Source organism: Lagenorhynchus albirostris, chromosome X (genome assembly GCF_949774975.1).
Source record: "Lagenorhynchus albirostris chromosome X, mLagAlb1.1, whole genome shotgun sequence".
NCBI classification, from domain to species: domain Eukaryota; kingdom Metazoa; phylum Chordata; class Mammalia; order Artiodactyla; family Delphinidae; genus Lagenorhynchus; species Lagenorhynchus albirostris.
In genome coordinates, this window is record NC_083116.1 from 85,213,461 (window position 1) to 85,235,328 (window position 21,868).

The 21,868-nt window shown below is 38.7% G+C and overlaps 1 protein-coding gene across 2 annotated transcripts in view; it reads left to right on the forward strand.

Annotated features, from left to right (window-relative positions):
• The window catches only part of WNK3 (WNK lysine deficient protein kinase 3), a 147,327-nt gene that overhangs the window by 83,986 nt on the left and 41,473 nt on the right, over window positions 1-21,868 (forward strand). For both annotated transcript variants that reach the window (XM_060138500.1, XM_060138501.1), the window contains exons 10-16: window positions 5,861-5,925; window positions 9,458-9,605; window positions 10,269-10,385; window positions 11,575-11,730; window positions 11,812-11,863; window positions 13,471-13,608; window positions 13,971-14,869. In XM_060138500.1, coding sequence (XP_059994483.1) covers window positions 5,861-5,925; window positions 9,458-9,605; window positions 10,269-10,385; window positions 11,575-11,730; window positions 11,812-11,863; window positions 13,471-13,608; window positions 13,971-14,869 — 1,575 coding nt within the window. The remainder of the gene's footprint in view (window positions 1-5,860; window positions 5,926-9,457; window positions 9,606-10,268; window positions 10,386-11,574; window positions 11,731-11,811; window positions 11,864-13,470; window positions 13,609-13,970; window positions 14,870-21,868) is intronic.

Below are 21,868 nucleotides of genomic sequence, written 5' to 3' on the forward strand. Positions count from 1 at the left end.
TTGACAGTTTGATTAATATGTGTCCTGGCGTATTTCTCCTTGTATTTATCTTGTATGGGACTCTCTGTGCTTCCTGGACTTGATTAACTATTTCCTTTCCCATATTAGGGAAGTTTTCAACTATAATCTCTTCAAATATTTTCTCAGTCCCTTTCTTTTTCTCCTCTTTTTCTGGAACCCCTATAATTCGAATGTTGGTGAGTTTTATGTTGTCCCAGAGGTCTCTGAGACTGTCCTCAGTTCTTTTCATTCTTTTTTCTTTATTCTGCTCTGCAGTAGTTATTTCCACTATTTTATCTTCCAGGTCACTTATCCATTCTTCTGCCTCAGTTATTCTGCTATTGATCCCATCTAGAGTCTTTTTCATTTCATTTATTGTGTTGTTCATCATTGCTTTTTTCATCTTTAGTTCTTCTACGTGCTTGTTAAATGTTTCTTGCATTTTGTCTATTCTATTTCCAAGATTTTGGATCATCTTTACTATCATTATTCTGAATTCTTTTTCAGGTAGACTGCCTATTTCCTTTTCATTTGTTAGGTCTTGTGGGGTTTTATCTTGCTCCTTCATCTACGGTGTGTTTTTCTGTCTTCTCATTTTGTTTATCTTAATGTGTTTGGGGTCTCCTTTTTGCAGGCTACATGTTCGTAGTTCCCGTTGTTTTTGGTGTCTGTCCCCAGTGGCTATAGTTGGTTCAGTGGGTTGTGTATGCTTCCTGGTGGAGGGGACTAGTGCCTGTGTTCTGGTGGATGAGGCTGGATCTTGTCTTTCTGGTGGGCAGGTCCACGTCTGGTGGTGTGTTTTGGGGTGTCTGTGGACTTATTATTATTTTAGGCAGCCTCTCTGCTAATGGGTAGGGTTGTGTTCCTGTCTTGCTCATTGTTTGGCATAGGGTATCCAGCACTGTAGCTTGCTGGTCATTGAGTGAAGCTGGGTGCTGGTGTTGAGATGGAGATCTCTGGGAGATTTTTGCAGTTTGATATTATGTGGAGCTGGGTGGTCTCTTGTGGACCAGTGTCCTGAAGTTGGCTCTCCCACCTTAGAGGCACAGCACTGACTCCTGGCTGCAGCACCAAGAGCCTTTCATCCATACGGCTTAGAATAAAAGGGAGAAAAAGTAGAAAGAAAGAAAGAAAGAAAGGAAGAAAGTAAGAAAGAAAGGAAGAAAGAAAGAAAGAAAGGAAGGAAGGAAGGAAGGAAAAGAAGGGAGGGAGGGAGGGACGAAGGAAGAAAGGAAGGAAGGAAGGAGGGAAGGAAAGAAAGAAGATAAAATAAAATAAAATAAAGTTATTAAAATAAAAATACTTAAGAAAAAAAATTTTTTTTAAAGTAAGAAAAAAAATGGACGGATAGAACCCTAGGACAAATGGTGGAAGCAAAGCTATAAAGACAAAATCTTACACAGAAGCATACACATACACACTCACAAAAAGAGGCAAAGGGGAAAAATCATAAATCTTGCTCTCATAATCCACCTACTCAATTTGGGATGATTCGTTGTCTGTTCATGTATTCCACAGATGCAGGGTACATCAAGTTGATGGTCGACCTTTAATCCACTGCTTCTGAGGCTGCTGGGAGAGATTTCCCTTTCTCTTTTTTGTTCGCACAGCTCCTAGGGGCTCAGTTTTGGATTTGGCCTGCCTCTACATGTGGGTCGCCGGAGGGCGTCTGTTCTTCGCTCAGAAAGGACGGGGGTTAAAGGAGCAGCTGCTTTGGGGACTCTGGCTCACTCACGCCACGGGGAGGGAGGGCTACGAAGTGCAGGGCCAGCCTGCGGCGGCAGAGGCCGCCGTGATGTTGCACCAGCCTGAGGCGCGCCGTGCGTTCTCCCAGGGAAGTTGTCCCTGGATCCCAGGATCCTGGCAGTGGTGGGCTGCACAGGCTCCCCAGGAGGGGCGTGTGGATAGTGACCTGTGCTCGCACACAGGCTTCTTTCTGGCGGCAGCAGCAGGCTTAGCGTCTCATGCCCATCTCTGTGGTCCGCGCTGTTAGACGCGGCTCGCACCCGTCTCTGGAGCTCCTTTAAGCAGCGCTCTTAGTCCCCTCTCCTTGTGCACCAGGAAACAGAGAGGGAAGAAGAAGTCTCTTGTCTCTTCGGCATGTCCAGACTTTTTCCCGGACTCCCTCCCTCCCTCCCGGCTAGCCGAGGTGCACTAACCCCTTGCAGGCTGTGTTCACGCCGCCAACCCCAGTCCTCTCCTTGAGCTCAGACCGAAGCCTGAGCCTCAGCTCCCAGCCCCGCCCGCTCTGGCGGGTGAGCAGACAGGCCTCTGGGGCTGGTGAGTGCTGGTCGGCACTGATCCTCTCTGCGGGAATGTCTCCGCAGAGGGACAACAGGGAATGTCTCCCTGTTGCTGTCCTCTCTTCCGCGGCTCTGAAGCTTTCCCCTCCGCAACCCGCAGTCTCTGCCCTCGAAGGGGCTTCCTAGTGTGTGGAAACCTTTCCCCCTTCACAGCTCCCTCCCACTGGTGCAGGTCCCATCCCTATCCTTTTGTCTCTGTTTATTCTTTTTTCTTTTGCCCTACCCAGGTACGTGGGGCCTTTCTTGCATTTTGGGAGGTCTGAGGTCTTCTGCCAGCGTTCAGTAGGTGTTCTGTAGGAGTTGTTCCACACGTAGATGTATTTCGGGTGTATCTGTGGGGAGGAAGGTGATCTCCGCGTCTTACTCTTCCACCATCTTCCCCTCGTCCCCCCTTCTGCCATTTTTCAGGCAACTTCATAATTCCATTTTCCCAAAACCTTTTATCTTTTTGAGCAAAGAACTCTTCCAGGTGCCTTTTACAGTCTTCCAGGAAATGGAAATTTTTTCCATTAAGAGAATTTTGTAAAGACCGAAATAAATGGAAATCCGAAGGTGCAATGTCTGATGAATATGGTGGATGAATCAGAACTTCCCAGCCAAGCTGTAACAGTTGTTTCCTGGTCATCAAAAAACATGTGGTCTTGCGTTATCCTGATGGAAGATTATGCGTTTTCTGTTGACTAATTCCAGACACTTTTTGTCGAGTGCTGCTTTCAGTTGGTCTAACTGGGAGCAGTACTTGTTGGAATTAATCATTTGGTTTTCCAGAAGGAGCTCATAATAGAGGACTGCCAACCCCACCATATACACAACATCACCTTCTTTGGATGAAGACCAGCCTTAGGTGTGGTTGGTGGCGGTTCATTTCACTTGGCCCATGATCTCTTCCGTTCCGTATTATTGTGCAGTATGCACTTTTCATCTCCCATCACACTTTTTTAAAAAAATTTTCTTTATTTATTTTCTTTATTTTTTTGGCTGTGTTGGGTCTTCGTTGCTGCGCAAGGGCTTTCTCTAGTTGCGGAGAGTGGGGTCTACTCTTTGTTGTGGTGCACGGGCTTTTCATTGTGGTGGCTTCTCTTGTTGCGGAGCACAAGCTCTAGCCACACAGGCTTCAGTAGTTGTGGCATGCAGGCTCAGTAATTGTGGCTCACGGGCTCTAGAGCGCAGGCTCACTAGGTGTGATGCACGGGTTTCGTTGCTCCATGGCATGTGGGATCTTCCCAGACTAGGGCTCGAACCCGTATCCCCTGCATTGGCAGGCGGATTCTTAACCACTGCGCCACCAGGGAAGCCCCACACTTTGTTTTAAAAACAGAACATTTTCATTACGTTTCAGTAGGGAATCGCATGAGGAAATATGGTTAAGAAGGTTTTTTTTGCCTAACTTATGTGGAACCCAAACATCAAAGCAATTCACATAACTAAGCTGGTGCAAATGATTTTCAACGCTTGATTTGGATATTTTGAGTATGTCGGCTGTCTCCTGCGTGGTATAACGTTGATTGTTCTCAATGAATATCTCTATTTGCTGGCTATCAACTTCAACTGGTCTACCCAACTGTGGAGCATTGTCCAGCAAGAAATCTCCATCATGAAACTTCACAAACCACTTTTGACACATTTGATCAGTCACAACACCTTCTCCATACACTACACAATTTTTTTTATGCGTTTTCAGTTATGTTTTTACCTTCTTGAAATAATAAAGCATAATATGCGGAAAATGTTGCATTTTTTCTTCCATCTTCAATATTCAAATGGATACACAAAAATTCACCAGTTTTGGTAAGTCTTTTTTTTAATGCGGGCTGATATGACACCTGTCACATACAATCTAAGAAAACTGTTTCGAATGCAGTTAAAGACAACTAAGTGCTACTAGAGCCATCTTACGGAAATACCGATCGAACCTTTCGGCCAACCGAATAGAATGCCCTTCAATTTGAGTGTGTTTGAAGTTTCCTTTTTTCCCCCACATTCAGATCATGCATTTTTGTCAGGAATACCATGCAAACAATGTTGTAACCTTTGTGCATTGTATCATATTAGGAGCCATGTAATGTCAATTTGTCCCAATATTTCTGAGGTTAAATTTGATTACTTGGTTAAGGTGGAGGCTGCCAAGTTCTTCCACTGTAAAGTTACCATGTTTTGCTTTTTAATGAATAAATGATTTGTGGGGAGATATTTTGAAACTATGTAGATATCTTTTTCCTCATCCAACTTTCACCCACTAGTTTTATCATCCATTGATGATTTTCTAACTTTGTCATTCCTTATATTTATTTGGCTTTGTATTGTAAGAGCTTTCTTTTGTTTGTATCAGTATGAACTCTTGGATTATTTTATTAAATGCATTATATTCTGTTACTCATTATTTATTTTCATGCCCAATTTTTCCATATTTGGGTATAGGGAACCCCTTCAGGGTGGGTCAAGTGTGCTTTTGATATGTTCCCATCGTTCTGTGAGCAGTTCTTTACTTTGGTGGGTAGCAAGATGATCCAGGCTCATCTTATATTTTCTTTGCCCCAGTGCTGGAATCAGCCATTTCTCCAAGGAACCTTTATCCCTTTTAGTTTAGAAACCAAGATATGAGATAAGGTATATGTGTTTTTTAAAGAGACTCCAAGGTGATTTTGCTGGTCTTTCTGGAACCCATTGTAATAGAGCCTTCTTGTATACAGGAGTTCCATTCAGATATTTGCTAAATGGACAGGACTAAGGAGTAGTTGAAATAGTCCAGGGAGTTGAAGGAATATAAGTAGAGTCACTGTATATGAAAAAGCCCAACTCATTCAGAGGAGCTAGAGTTCAGTGTGGCTTCAAGAAGAGAAGAGCTAGAGAATGAGGCAGGGACCAGTTCATTGAGGACTTTATTTGCCATCCAAAGGAACTTAACCTTATAGAAGATGAGGGGCCATCATAGAGGGTTTAAACTAGGTAGGTAAGTGATTGATCTTGGTAGATTTGCATTTTAAAGTCACTGTACTGTCACCAGCGGCAATGCATAGGATGGATTAGATAAATGTTTAACATTATTTTCCAGCAGGGTTGGCATTTGCCTTTATAAACTTTTCTCCTAGATGCCAGTATTGCAGCTGCTGGATACTAACATCTCAAAGGAATTGTTGGCAGTAGTTTAGTGAAAAGGGAACAAGAGAGAGAGACCATACAATACGTTAAAACTTGAATCATTGATTTATCTGTTTCTGGAATGGTAGCAACTCTTCCTTTTATTAGTAGTTTTACAGTCAGGACTGGAAGCCATTGAAAAATAACACAAACAAAAGTATAAAATAAATGCTGTCTTTTTAAATGAAAAAGTCTTGATGAATATCAATACTGCTACATTTTATTTTTCTTTATGTTTGGTAGTAACATCAATAATAGGATTGATATAGACATTCAGTAATGTAGACATTTTACCTGGTTTGTGTGGTAACCAAAGTATGAAATGTAACAAACACATTTTCTGCAATAATAGCAAATTGCACCTTCAGCTTAAAGTTTTGCTGTTATCATAATAAGTTTTATTTCTGTGCTATTTACAGCCTGTATCCCAAGCAGTTGGAGCTGAACAAACAGCAACTCTTCTAAAACCGGATTTAGTTCGAAGGTGAGTATCTTCAAATTAATACCATGAAAGCGATGAGGGTATGTTGAAGTACTGCATTCATTAGGTGCTTAGTGTGTCCTGACTGAAGAAGTTTCAGTGTTCTAGTATTTGTGTGTATGTTCAATAAAAATAGTAGATATTATTTTTACTTTTTATGTTAATAAATATCATATGGACTATGAAATTATTGACCATTTTCTTGTTCACATTATTATAATATTCTGGGGTGGTTTTCTTTTTGGCTGCACCACCGTGGCTTGTGGGATCTTAGTTCCCTGACCAGGGATTGAACCCATGCCCTTGGCAGTGAGAGTACAGAGTCCTAACCACTGGTCTGCCAGGGAATTCCCATCATATTCTGTTCTTAGGAAAATGTTATAAGAATTTAAAAAGGAAATAAGAAATAATGTAATTTAAAGTTCCAGCTAATCTAAAGAAATAAATTACAACCAGATATATGATTATATTGTCATTTGGTAGTTGTAAACTAATATTTTTCTCTATCTTGTTCAGATTGGGTTAATTTCTCTTGTTCTGTCTTCAGGTTCACTGATTCTTTCCTTTGTCCTATTCATTCTGCTATTGTGCCCACTCAGTGCATTTTTTATTTCTATGATTGTACTCTTTCTATAATTTCCATTTGTTTCTTTCTTAATATCTTCTATTATTATGAGATTTTCTGGCTTTTCATTTGCTTCAAAAGTATTTGTAATTGCTCATTGAAACAATTTGATAATGGCTGCTTTAAAATCCTTGTCAGGTAATTCCAATATCTGATTCATCCTGGTGTTGGCATCTGTTGATTGTCTTTTCACATTCAAGTTGTGATTTTCCTGGTTTTTTGTATGACAGAGAATTTTCATTTGTCTCCTGGACATTTTGGACATTATGTTAGGATACTCTGGATCCTATTTAAATACTCTATTTTAGCAGTCAGTCATTGTGTTTAGGTGCAAAGGTCCTGGTCTACTTCTGTGGACTATGGTTCTAATGACAATTTAGTTTTCAGAGTCTTTGTATTATTATTCGGATCTGCTTGGTTCACCTGACACCATTGGGACCCACTGCTGGACCAAGGGGTTGGAGAGCACTTCTCTAGGCCCGCTGCCCTAAGCCAGCTCTCCAGACCACATGCTACTGGTAGGGTTCCCACCAGCATCACCAAGGGAGGAAAGGGCCCACCTGAATCACCTTCTGTTGCTAGGTTGGGGTTCAGGAGACCACTGGGCTTGGGCTACCTTTGCCTTTTGGCCCAGGAGTCAGGAGATGCCAAGCTGTTATATTTTTCCTCAAGTCCTGGGAGTCCCTAGCTAGTCTGCCTTCATCTTTTCACTCTTCAGTGCCCTCCTGTGATATTCTACTGTATTATTTCCATATTTTTTAGTTATACTTAGTGGGGAGGAATGGGGAGAGTTGAGTTTCTGCCATCTTATCCCAAACCCTAAACTAGTGTTTTAAGATAACTTTGCAAAGTGAATGATACAGCTGCATTGACTAGAATTATGTCCCTTTTCTCCTCTGAAGGTGTTATTTATTACTGCTATTTCTCTGTCTATTAAAAAACTAAGAGCAGTATTAATGTATTTTCTTCCTCCACTTATATTTATGAAAATTCTTTTTCACAGGGACATAGAAAAAGTTTTAGGAGTTCGTTTTATTTTTTCTTGTATATCTTTATATAGATACTTCCTGAGTAGTTTTTAGGAGAAAGGACTTAACCTAAAAATTAATTTAAAAAATATCTACTGCTTATAGATCTCATTTAAGTTTCAAATGTATTTATTGGAATTTTTGTTATTTATTGAAATATCTTCAAATTTATTAAAGAAAAAGCTGAAAAATACCTTTGACACAGATCAGCTGAAAGTTAGTCTGCCCTGTCATAATCATATTGACTTGAAACTGAAAATATAACTAGTTAGAATTAATCATGTTGAATCATTTTCACATCATTCATTTTCAGTTTTTTTTAACCAAAATTATGGTGTATTTTTTCTTCTTCCCTCCCTCCCTCCCTCCCTCCCTCCCTCCTTCCTCTTCCTTCCTTCCTTCCTTCCTTCCTTCCTTCCTTCCTTCCTTCCTTCCTTCCTTCCTTCCTTCCTTCCTTCCTTTCATTCTATTGAGGTAAAACTCATGTATACCCTTATATTAGTTTTGGATATACAGTAGAGTGATTCACCATTTGTATATATTATGAAATGATCACCACAATAAGTCTAGTTTAAACATCCATCACCATACATAGTTACAAAATTTTTTTTCTTGTGATGAGAACTTTAAAATCTACTCTCAGCAACTTTGAAATATGCAATACAGCATTATTAACTATAGTTGCCATGCTGTACATTACATGACTTATTTTATAACTGGTAGTTTGTACCTTTCGACTCCCTTCACCCATTTCGCCCCCTCTCCACCCCCTCCCCCCACCACTGCCTCTGGCAACCACTGATCTGTTCTCTGTATCTATGAGCTTGGGAGATTTTTCGTTTTTTTAGATTGCACATATAAGTGAGATCATATGGTATTTGTCTTTCTCTTTCTGACTTACTTTACTTAGCATAATGCCCTCAAGTTCCATCTATGTTGTTACAAATGGCAAGATTTCATTCTTTTTTATGGCAGAATAATATTCCATTGTATATACACACTACATTTTCTTTATCTCATTTTCATTTCTTTTTCTGTTTCTTGCACTATTCCTGTCTTCCACACCTCATGTATCCCCTGTTGAATTTGTTACATAAACAGCTATATTTTGAGTGAGAATTGGTTTTTAGAAGTTTTATTTGAACATATTAATAAGAAAAACCCCAAAACAAACAAAATAAAATTGATCAGGGGCTTCCCTGGTGGCGCAGTGGTTGAGAGTCCGCCTGCCGATGCAGGGGACATGGGTTCGTGCCCTGGTCTGGAAAGAATCCCACATGCTGCGGAGTGGCTGGGCCCATGGGCCATGGCAGCTGAGCCTGCGCATCCGGAGCCTGTGCTCCGCAATGGGAGAGGCGACAACAGTGAGAGGTCCACGTACCGCAAAAACAAAAAAACCAAAAACAAACAAACAAAATTAAAAAAAAAAATTGATCAGGAACATCCCCTGATAAAAGGTTCCACAGAGGTCCATCACTAGCAGTGTTTTTCTTTCACTCTCACTACTGTGAGATGTTGGCCTGATACGTACAATATAATCTCAGTGTTTCATAACTTTTAAAAACAGCTTTATTGAGATATAATTCACATACCATTAGATTTTCACCCATTTAAAGTGTACAATTCAATGGCATTTAGTATATTTGCAGAGTTGTGCAGTCATAACTTTTTGAGAGATATTGTACTACTTATATATTTTATTTAAACATTATTTATGATTTTATAATTGAGGGTTTTTCTTAGAATTTTACCATCAAGATGGAATGATTCTATCCACAAAGGAATTTCAGATGTTAACTCTGATTTGGGTTAAATATTGGACTTTGAGAATCATTTCTTCTCTGAGAAATTGAATTGGAGTTGCTTTTTTTTTGAGTAATAGTTTGAATAATGATGTGGCAGCTGTGAAGGAAAACACCAATACCCCTGATAACCCAAGTGGAAATGGCAAACAAGATCGGATCAAACAAAGAAGAGCTTCCTGTCCTCGATCAGAGAAGGGGACTAAATTTCAGCTTACTGTCCTTCAGGTCAGTGTATAAATATGATTTGGTTAAGAGTGCATGTTGAGGTCTGGGGGGGTCAGGGAGGGGCGATGTTGCTGTGGAGGTGAGTATAGGGTATTATGAAACTCTGCAGCAAACACTCTTGAACACAAATCTTTGTATATATACCTGATTATTTCCTTATGATAGATTCCTAGAAGTAGAATTAGTGGGTCAAAGGGTATGAAGATTTTTTTAAAGTTTCTAAATACGTATTTCTAGGTTGCTGTCCATAAAGTCTGGACCAGTTTACATTTCCATTAGCAGTGCATTTTCTTTAGCTTAAAGGGTCAATTTGTGGGAGAATTTTGGAAATGAATGACCAGATTTAGATCTTTGCATTGCAGGTAGCTATAGTGACCGTTGTAACTTTTTTTTTTGCCTTTTCATAAAAGTTGTGTTCCTTTTCTTTCCCACAGGTTCACATTTCTAACTTATTTTTTGCTGAATAATTTGAGCCTTAGATTTGTCATACAATAGTTGTTTAGGCAGTATTTCATCAAGGGAAAAACAGAATCTTTTTAGATTCTGAACAGTTTAAACCATTTTTTTCATATATCGTATGTGAGCTCATCCAAATGTTTCCTGCACCATTTACAAAGAGAAGACAATGACTGACTCTTAAACTAGTGACATGTTTGTGCCCAGGTGTCAATCTCTGGAGACAACATGGTGGAGTGTCAACTGGAGACACACAATAACAAGATGGTCACCTTCAAGTTTGATGTTGATGGTGATGCACCAGAGGATATTGCAGACTATATGGTAAGTACAGTAAAACCAAATTATTTTCTCTTAAGCATTCTGTCTCTTTTTCCTCTCTAACTCTCCCCCCATTTATTCAGAGCCATCTTTTTTTAGGGTACTGCTAGTTTTTAAAATTTGTACAGAACTAAATTGGTTATGATCAAGAGTAAGTCACTATACCTCCTCTGGTTTCTGTATATTTATGTGTAAAATATGAGGGAGTTTCATTAACAGAGGATCTAGGTCAGTGCTTCTTATGCCTAGCTGCATGTCAAAATCACTGGAAGAGTTTTTTAACAATTCTGTTGGGAATACCCTGGTGGTCCAGTGGTTAGGACTCGGTGCTTTCACTGCCGTTGTCTGGGTTCAATCCCTGGTCGGGGAAATAAGATCCTGCAAGCCATGTGGCGCAGCCAAAAAACAAAAAGCCCCAAACAAAAACTAAAACAAAAACAATTCCGTTGCCTGGGTCCCTAATTAAATCAGAATTTTTGGAGATGAGGCCTAAGCATTAATAGTTTGTAAAGTTCCCCAGGTAATTCTAATGTATTAGCTACTGATATAACATCTTACATATAGGTGTTCAAGTAATGTTCATCATTTCATTTAGTTTTTGTATTTTCTTTGAATTGTTAGGCTTAAGTTAGTATTCCCCTCCTCTTTTTTTTAATGGGAATGATCTAGGGTGGCACGAAGAGTACATAATGCTTTTGTTTCTGCCAGTTTTCTTCGTATATACATTCCTGGCCAAGCAGAATTTAACATTTTAAAAGTTAATAATTTTGTCAGTCTGCCTCTTATTCAATGTAGTATTTTCTGAACTGTCTCTAGGCCAATTCTTTATCATCTTTAGAGATGCTTCATTTTGTGTTTTTTTTTTATTTAAAAGCTTTTGCGTTTGGACATCCTAGTTTTAAACGTAAACATTACCTCAGTTATGTTCTTCAAATGGCAATCAATTTATAGAATGCCAGATTTTTTAAAAATGCTGGCTTCTGGTAGGTAGTGCCAATCTGAAAATATCAGTGGTCTCAAAATAGAATAATTTAATGTATTATGTGGCATTTTATTGCTGGTCTTTGTTAATTCTGTTGTGGCATTTAGATCTAAATACCTAATTTATTTTTCTTTATGGTAGTCACCATATTATAATTTTGAAGAAACTAAATTCATTCTTGTGAATAGACTTACTTTTACTTTTGGATAGGTTGAAGATAACTTTGTCCTGGAAAGTGAAAAAGAAAAATTTGTAGAAGAATTGAGGGCTATCGTAGGTCAAGCCCAGGAGATCCTTCATGTCCACTCTGCTGCAGAAAGAGCCATTGGAGTTGACTCTATTACTATGGAATCCAGCAGTAGCCAAGTAAGAGAAATTGCTTAGCAAATAGGCCTTCTCGGATATGTATCAGGAACTTCTTTATTTATCTATTCATTTTTAATTCAGACAGGATCATCTGAACAAGTACAGATAAATTCTGCATCCACTCAAACCAGCAGTAAGTATACTTAATAAAATTTACTATTTGGCTTTTGAAGCGAGACATTTGGAAACTTTTAATGTACACACCTTGGGAAAGATGTTAGCCAATAAAGGAATTTGATAAATTGTTAATGTAGGTTTTCCCACACTTTGAAAGGACTTTATAGCCCAGAAATAAGAAGTAAAAAAAGTGAGAAGTAAAACCATTCTCCAAATTTCCTCCAAGTATTGGTTCTTTACCTGATTAATTTATTTCTGAGTTGTTGCATGGTATGTTACCAGAAAAGCAGTCACAGTACTGCTGACCTTTAATGGCTTTACTGTTTGAACTTAACTGGTAAGTTTTTCTTTTCCTCTATATGAGATGGACAACAACTTTCTTAACTAAAATCATTATGTTCTAAGTTTGCCTCATGTTTTAATAGCATTCGTATCTTGATTTCATTCTACCAATGATATGCTTCTACCTGCTCTGATCACTAAGTTTTTGTAAATCAGATACCAGATAAACTGCCAGGGACTAAAAATGGTGTCTTCTATTTTCTTTTCTCATAAATTTATCTCTCCATTCTTCTCAGCTCTGGTCATGGGTATATTTAGAGTGTCTGGGAGGGGGAGGAGAGCCACAGACAAATGAGGACATCTGAAGGAATTATAACAGCATGAAGAAGCAACAGGTGGTGTGGGAGTCATGGAACCAGATACCATTACCCTCAAATGTAGTTTGTGTTAGGATGCCAGGGTTCTCCTCTGTCTTCTTTTTCTCATTAGCAGGAGTCTGAGTAGATTTCTTTTTATTTATTTATTTATGGCTGTGTTGGGTCTTCGTTGTTGCGTGCAGGCTTTCTCTAGTTGCAGCAAGTGGGGTCTGCTCTTCGTTGTGGTGTGCGGGCTTCTCACTGTGGTGGCTTCTCTTCTTGTGGAGCACGGGCTCGAGGAGTGCAGGCTTCAGTAGTTGTGGTACACAGGCTCTAGTTGTGGCGCACTGGCTCAGTAGCTCCACGGCATGTGGGATATTCCCAGACCAGGGCTCGAACCCATGTCCCCTGCATTGGCAGGCGGATTCTTAACCACTGCACCACCAGGGAAGTCCCTGAGTATATTTCTGACTGGCAAAGTAGGGTAAAGTTTAAAAGAGAATAACTTATTTGAATAAGTTAACAAAGTAGGAGTACAGATGTAGGGGCTTATTTTACTTTATTTTTTAAGTTGTCATACAGTAAAATAGACGTTTTTTTCTTTTGGTGTAGGGTTCTGTAAATTTTAGTCCTCTTATAGATTTGTGTAAGCACCACCATAATCAGGATACAGAACAGAAGATGTAGGTTTTAGTGGAAAAAGTGCTTTTCGTTTTTTTCCCAAAACTGCCCTGCTTTTAATTGCTATTGATACAATGTTTGTTTCCGTAGAATCCAAAATCCTTCTCTAAAGATATCTTGTGCATAGTTGTTAGAGTATTTTTCAGTCAGGGTTGGGAGGTCTGGTCTTATAAGTTACACATATCCTAGTGCGTTGTAAATGGAGATAAAAGACAAAACGGTGTTTTAACCTGGTTTCCTTAGTCAATAGGTAAACATATTGACAATTGATTAGCATATTAATTTTTGCCAATTCTTTCTACAGATGAATCTGCTCCTCAGTCATCCCCAGTTGGTCGATGGCGATTTTGTATCAATCAGACAATAAGAAACCGTGATGCTCAATCTCCTTCTTCTCTTCAGCAGTCCATGTCTACAGTTCCTGGGCTAAATCTGCTTTCTAGTAAGTGTTTGTTCTTTGCCACCTTTATCCAGACCTGGAAGATGGGGATGCAAAATATATACTGTATCTTTAACTTGTTTTCATGGATATTTTATGCTTATGAGAATTTTCATAAGCATTTTTGAAGATATTAATGTTAGGAGGGAACTTAAGCCATTTAAATTTTAATATTTATGGAAAAAAAAGGAAAAGGTTTTTCTCCTTATTAGGTTGAATTCTGTGTATTTTGAGTTTTATTTATAAGAATACTTTCACACAGGTTCTAATTTGCCCCTTGCTCCTCCTGTTCCTTTTGAGTTTGGGTACTAGTCCATGCTTTGTACTTACCATACATGCTTAGCCATTCTTTGTTATTGTTCCAGGTCCAAGAAACATAAGTAATAAGGAAATATCACAGGACACGCTGCTCACTCTAGAAAATAATCCATGCCAGCGTGCACTTTACACCTCCACATCAGAACACAAGGATGTAGTTGATGGTAAGATTTCTGAATATGCCAGTGTAGAAACTAAGCAGCCAGCTATACTTTATCAAGTGGAAGATGACAAGCAGATAATGGCACCAGTTGCTAGTAGTTCCAGTCTTGAATGTGAGGGACTCACCAGCCAAGCAGGCATATTCCTACCTGTGTATCCAGGTCACCAAGCTGCCAGTCAGGCAGCTCCTGGTGAGTCAACTCAGATTGCTTCTAACTCTCTTACAACTCCGGCATTTATGTCTGATCAAAAGCCTCAGTCCTTACCGGTGCAGCAGCCAACTATGGATGCAGAGTTTATTTCCCAAGAAGGAGAAACCGCAGTGATCGTGGAAGCAAGTTCTCCTAAGATGGTCATTCCCACTCAGACCCCTGGCCTTGAACCAACTAGCCTGCTGTCCTCTACGGTCCTGGAATCAGACGGGGAAGGACCTCCAAAAATGGAGTTTGCAGACAACCGAATTAAAACTCTGGATGAAAAATTAAGAAATTTGCTCTATCAGGAGCATAGCATATCTAGCATCTATCCTGAGAGTCAGAAGGATACCCAAAGCATAGATTCTCCGTTTTCTTCCTCTGCTGAAGACACAGTCTCATGTCCAGTGCCAGAAGTCATAGGCATCAGTCACTGTGGAATTCAAGATAGTCCTGCACAGTCCCCTAATTTTCAGCAGACAGGCTCTAAGATTCTGTCCAATGTGACTGTGAGTCAGCCTGCAAACATATCAGTGTTCAAAAGGGACCTGAATGTGATAACTTCTATACCCAGCGAATTATGTTTACATGTAAGTATCATTCTTTCTAACCAATTCCTTATCCTATGCTTTTAAAGAAATGCCTTCTTTTCTAAAGTTCTGTCCTTTGAAATGAAATTATCTATGTCACAAGATTCTGAGGTCACAGGTATTTAAGAAGGCCATAGCTTAGGCTGCAGGGGCCCAGAACTTAATAGAGATGGTAGAACTTTCTTGGTGAGAGAGCCCTCTGGTGAATTAGCTAGAAACTTGTGAGCAATGTTTATTTTTGTATTAATGACAGAACAGGACTGATTTATAGATTGTTTTAGTGGGTAGGAAGAACTTGCTTTTAGATTTCCACTTAAAAATTCCTGTTATCAGTTTCATTTTTAAAAATATTATGGTTTTAATTTAATCTTGTTTATGGGTTTTTATTTATTTGAAAAAAATATTTTAAAAGGAAAAAAAAACCCATAATCTCATGACTTGTTTTTTTTAACTTATGTAATGTAGGAATTTAATTTCTCTTTTCTGTTCCTTCAACTCATAGGGATAACCACTATCTGGTGCTTATCCACTATATGGTACTAATCCTTCTTGACTTAAGCTTATACAGATCTACTTACAAACCTACAACTTCTTATTCACAAAAATAGTATTGTGCTATAAACATATTGGTCTACAACTTAATTTTACAGTATATCATAGACATATTTTAAAATATTTATCACTGTATCTCTTTATTATTGTTATTATTATATAAATAATATATGCATGTATATAAAGTAAAATCCACCCCACTTCTAAACCTATAGACACAGCTGTTGATAAATCTTCCCAGACATGGTTTTCACTAATATACAAATATTTATATAGCACTTCTTTATATGTATTATATCTGTTTACAAAGACACAGATACATACTATATATTTATATACACATACTTCCTTACATACATGTGCGTTCTAAATTTTTTTCCCACTTATGGACATCTATCCATGTCAGTATACATAGTTCCACCTCACCTAACTTTTCAAAAAATATATTTATTTATTTATTTGGCTGCATTGGGTCTTAGTTGCGGTGCGCAGGCTTCTCTCTAGTTGTGGCTCTTGGGCTCTATAGCGCACAGGCTTGGTAGTTGCGGCGCATGGGCTTAGTTGCCCCGTGGCGTGTGGGATCTTAGTTCCCCAACCAGGGATTGAACCTGCATCCCCTACGTTGGAAGGCGGATTCTTAACCACTGGACCACCAGGGAAGTCTCTTCACCTAACTTTTTTAAACAACAGCATAATATTCCATTGAGCAAATATAATTTAAGTACTTATTTTTTGGTAAACTAGTAATTTAAAATTATGCAATTAATGCATAAATGCAAAAGAAATTCAGAAGGATAGAAAATTAAAAGGAATTGTTGTGTTAACACTCCCACTCCCCAAACACTATTAAGTTCCTGGTTTTAATTCTTGTGGTCATTGCTATTAATAACTTATAAATAATATACTTATCGATTTTTTGATTTAGTAATTTTATACAATAAAATTTGACTCACTTCTATGAAGGGTAGAGAAATTATATTTTCCCTTTCCTCTACTTTTCTTCCCCATACACCTCCCAATTTTTATTACTTAAATTACTTTTTAACATTGGCAAAGTTTATAACATCTACATTTTTTTCTTTATCGGTTTTGCTTTGTCTGTAGGTTGATTGGAAGAACGAAAATCAGTAAACAGCATTTATATTATGATTATTTGTGTTATCTGGTAATCACGTAACATGATTAGAACCATAAAAAAATGAAATGTAGGGCTTCCCTGGTGGCACAGTGGTTGAGAGTCCGCCTGCCGATGCAGGGGACACGGGTTCATGCCCCGGTCTGGGAGGATCCCACATGCCGCGGAGCGGCTGGGCCCGTGAGCCACGGCCGCTGAGCCTGTGCTTCCGGAGCCTGTGCTCCGCAACAGGAGAGGCCACGACAGTGAGAGGCCCGTGTACTGCAAAAAAAAAAAAAAAAAAAAGAAAGAAAGAAATGTAATTCTCTGTGATTTAAACTTCGTTGCTCAGGAGACTCTTCCAAGTGTCAAGGTTAAATGGATTCTTTTGTTTGTTTCAAGTGTCCATTGCTACATCTAGATCAAACTTATTACCTGCCACTGTTTCTGGTGTCCTAGAATTCCTTTTTATTTCCCCCCTGAAATGCTTCTATGAGTAATATTTTAAAATATGTTGCATGTGTGACCAATTTTTTTTAATGTCCAGAAATATCTTTATTTTGCTTCACAATTAAGTACAGATGGTAGGATCATTTTGAGTTAATTTTTGTATATGGTGTGAGATAAAGGTCCAGCTTCATTCTTTTGCATGTGGCTATCCAGTTGTTCCAGCACTGTTTGTTATTTTATTCTTTGTTGTTATAATAAATGAAATTGTTTTCTTAATTTCCTTTTCAGATTTTTCATTGCTAGTGTATAGAAATACGATTGATTTTTGATTGTTGATGTTGTATCCTTCAAGTTCGCTGAGTTTTTTTTATTAGCTGTGATAGCTTTTGGTAGATTTTCTATATAATATCAGTATATAAGATCTTATCATCTGTGAATGTTTTATTTCTTCATTTCCTGTTTTTCTTATCTATTAACTTTTCATTTCATGCTTTTTAAAAAAATTTTTGGCTGCATGTGGTCTTCATTGCTGCGTGTGGGCTTTCTCTAGTTGCTGCGAGTGGGGGCTATTCTTTGTCGCAGTGTGTGGGCTTCTCATTGCGGTGGCTTCTGTTGTTGCGGAGCCTGGGCTCTTAGGCATGCAGGCTTCAGTAGTTGTGGCATGCAAGCTCTAGAGCGCAGGCTGTGTAGCTGTGGCGCACGGGCTTAGTTGCTCCATGGCATGTGGCATCTTCTTGGACCAGGAATTGAACCTGTGTTCCCTCCATTGGCAGGCAGATTCTTAACCACTGCACCACCAGGGAAGTCCCTCATTTCATGCTTTCCATCTCTTTGTCCTTTTGCTTTTTGTACTGGGAGAATGTCTCAACTTTTAAGCTGTTTATAATCTCCTATTCAGCTATTTTTTTTATGTCAAGGAATTGCATTTTTAATTTCTAGTAACTATAGTTCATTCTTTTTCTTATGGATATAGTATATTCACACATCTCTTTCAACATATTAAAGTCTTATTAATGCTGTTTCCCTGGGTATGCTGTTTGTTGAGTTTAGTGTTTTCTTAAAGTGCTGGTTTCCCAAAAGTGTTGGTGATTCTTCGTTGTGTACTCAGTTTTTCTTTTTCCCCCATAAGATTCCCTGTTTGTCTCTTTGTAAATGTTATATATAATTACTATAGCCTTACTCCAGTAATTGTGGGAAAAGCATGGGACATGCTTCCTGGCACTGGGTATTGCAACTTGTCTTTAATGCTGCCCAGAGGGAGGTCCAATAGCTAGTCTTCAAAGGTAGCAAGGCTTCCCCTTACTCCTGGATCTTGTCTCTTCCCTACATTACTGACCTTTTTCTTGGCAATAAACATTTTCCTCCTTACCACTCTTATTTGGGAGCAGATTCCTCTGCTGTCTTTTGTTTATTGTGGAGATGAGGTGGGAAGGTGCCCCAACCAGTTCACTCATCCGTTCAGTGAATATCTGCTGAGCAGTGAATAAGTCAAGATCTCTGTTTTTGTGGAGCTCACATTCTAGTCGGGGAAGATAGATCCTAAACAAATAAATAAAGGGTTATGATAGAAAGACTAAGGAATTACGTTATATAGGGTGGTCAGGGAAGGATTTGTATGTGATGGTGACATTCAAAGGTGGATACCTGTTCCAGGAAACAAAAGAAGGCCAGTAAGTAGGAGAGTGTTATAATATGATGCTGAAGTGATAGATAGGAGACAGATAGATTGTTATAGCTTTGTAAACATTCTGTCCAACCACCCATCCTTTTGGTTGGCCAGGGCGCTCTCTCCTGCTGCCCATATCTACCACCTCAATTTGCTGCATTTTGAAACAGTTCCTGCATATATCATTATGCATTGAAGGAGGCTGCTTTTTCCTCCTTTAATCTTATATGCAGGGCTTCTCTGGTGGCCCAGTGGTTAAGAATCCGCCTGCCAATGCAGGGGACACGGGTTTCAGCCCTGGTCCGGGAAGATCCCACATGCCACAGAGCAACGAAGCCCGTGCGCCACAACTACTGAACCTGTGTTCTAGACTTTGTGGGCCACAACTACTGAAGCCCATGTGCCTAGAGCCCGTGCTCTGCAATAAGAGAAGCCACCACAATAAGAAGCCCACGCACCACAATGAAGCATAGCCCCCGCTCGCTGCAACTAGAGAAAGCCCGCACACAGCAATGAAGATCCAACGCAGCTAAAAAATTAATTAATTAATTAAAAAAATCTTATATGCATGTGTCTACATCTGTTTTTCCTGTTGTACCTGTGTATTTGGGTTGGTAAGGGAGGCTAGAACTTGTATTTAATTTATCATCTTGATCCAGTTATTACTTAATAAAAATCTTTTCTGTAATTTCAGTGGGACCAATGCAACACTTTCTAAATCATAATATTATTGAGAGTTTTTTCCTCTTTATGAAAGTAGTATTACTTGTCCAAAATGGGACTTTGGAAAATAAAAACTGTTCAGAATTTTACTTTTAATAACTGCTGAATTAAGTGTTAATAATGCTTACCCCAAACTGCAGTTTACTTAGTGCTGCTTAGGCTGTCTTCCTTCAGACAAATGCTGAATCCCTTTCTTTGAACTTTTACTCTTTTAATTTTCTAAATTAGTAGGGGCCATGCTCATGTTTCCCACAGTATTTCTGGCTCTGTATATTAATTTCTTATATTAGTTATTATAAGAAATTTATTTTTAGAATACTCAGAATACAGCAGCAGTTAATTCTGATTTTTGAGGGGAGGGATGGGAGGACAAGAAGAGGGAAGAATGATTTTATAGCCAGCTGTGGCCTGATGCTAACAGTTTTTAGAGCTTGAATTTGAAATAATTTTGAGGTCCATTGTAAATTTCTGTGTGCTTATGTAATGTAAGAAACTTGATTTGGTAATATATTTCTGTAAATGTAAATGCCTAGACATCTTGTTTTTCTGTTTATCATGCATGTCAGGCATCTTAAACTCTCTTAGATAATATAAGCATAAATGAAACTTTCCATTTTAAGATCATAGGGTTTAAGTAACCATTTTTAGTGAATTGGTGCATATGAGGGTTATTTCCTTCATATTTTAATTTTCAGTTTTCAAAGGTGCTATAATAAAAAATATTCTAGGGTGGAAGTTTAATATTCTGCTGTTTTATTTATCTGAAGTCTAAATAGTATTTTTAAAGAAAGGGGAAGGCTTAATTCCTATAAGTTTAATACTTCAGGTTTAGTCTGATATGATACTATTAATAGAAGTATACATAGCATTCTATTTTTTTTACATTTTTATTGGAGTATAATTGCTTTACAATGGTGTGTTAGTTTCTGCTTTATAACAAAGTGAATCAGTTATACATATACATATATCCCCATATCTCTTCCCTCCTGCGTCTCCCTCCCTCCCACCCTCCGTATCCCACCCTTCTAGATGGTCACAAAGCACCGAGCTGATCTCCCTGTGCTACGCGACTGCTTCCCACTAGCTATCTATTTTACACTTGGTAGTGTATATATGTCCATATACGCACTACCACTCTCTCACTTTGTCCCAGCTTACCCTTCCCCCTCCCCGTGTACTCAAGTCCGTTCTCTAGTAGGTCTGTGTGTTTATTCCCGTCTTGACCCAGGTTCCTCATCACCTTTTTTTTTTTTTTTAGATTCCATATATATGTGTTAGCATACGGTATTTGGTTTTCTCTTTCTGACTTACTTCACTCTGTATGACACACTCTACGTCCATCCACCTCACTACAAATATCTCAATTTCATTTCTTTTTATGGCTGAGTAATATTCCATTGTATATATGTGCCACATCTTCTTTATCCATTCATCTGTTGATGGACACTTAGGTTGCTTCCATGTCCTCGGTATTGAAATAGTGCTGCAGTGAACATTGTGGTACATGACACTTTTTGAATTATGGTTTTCTCAGGGTATATGCCCAATAGTGGGATTGCTGGGTCGTGTGGTAGTTCTATTTGTAGTTTTTTAACGAACCTCCATACTGTTCTCCATAGTGGCTGTATCAATTTACATTCCCACCAACAGTGTATGAGGGTTCCCTTTTCTCCACATCCTCTCCAGCATTTATTGTTTGTAGATTTTTTGATGATGGCCATTCTGACCGGTGTGAGATTATATCTCATTGTACTTTTGATTTGCATTGCTCTAATGATTAATGATGTTGAGCATCCTTTCATATGTTTGTTGGCAATCTGTATATCTTCTTTGGAGAAATGTCTATTTAGGTCTTCTGCCCGTTTTTGGATTCGGTTGTTTGTTTTTTTGATATTGAGCTGCATGAGTTGCTTGTATGTTTTGGAGATTAATCCGTTTTCAGTTGCTTCATTTGCAAACGTTTTCTCCCATTTTGAGGGTCGTCTTTTCGTCTTGTTTATGGTTTCCTTTGCTGTGCAAAAGCTTTGAAGTTTCATTAGGTCCCATTTGTTTACTTTGTTTTTATTTCCATTTCTTTAGAAGGTGGGTCAAAAAGGATCTTGCTATGATTTATGTTATAGAGTGTTCTGCCTATGTTTTCCTCTAAGAGTTTGATAGTGTCTGGCCTCACATTTAGGTCTTTAATCCATTTTGAGTTTATGTTTGTGTATGGTTAGGGAGTGTTCTAATTTCATTCTTTTACATGTAGCTGTCCAGTTTTCCCAGCACCACTTATTGAAGAGGCTGTCCTTTCTCCACTGTACATTCCTGCCTCCTTTATCAAAGATAAGGTGACCATATGTGCGTGGGTTATTCTCTGGGCTTTCTATCCTGTTCTATTGATCTATATTTCTGTTTTTGTGCCAGTACCATACTGTCTTGATTACTGTAGCTTTGTAGTATAGTCTGAAGTCAGGGGACCTGATTCCTCCAGCTCCGTTTCTTTTTCTCAAGA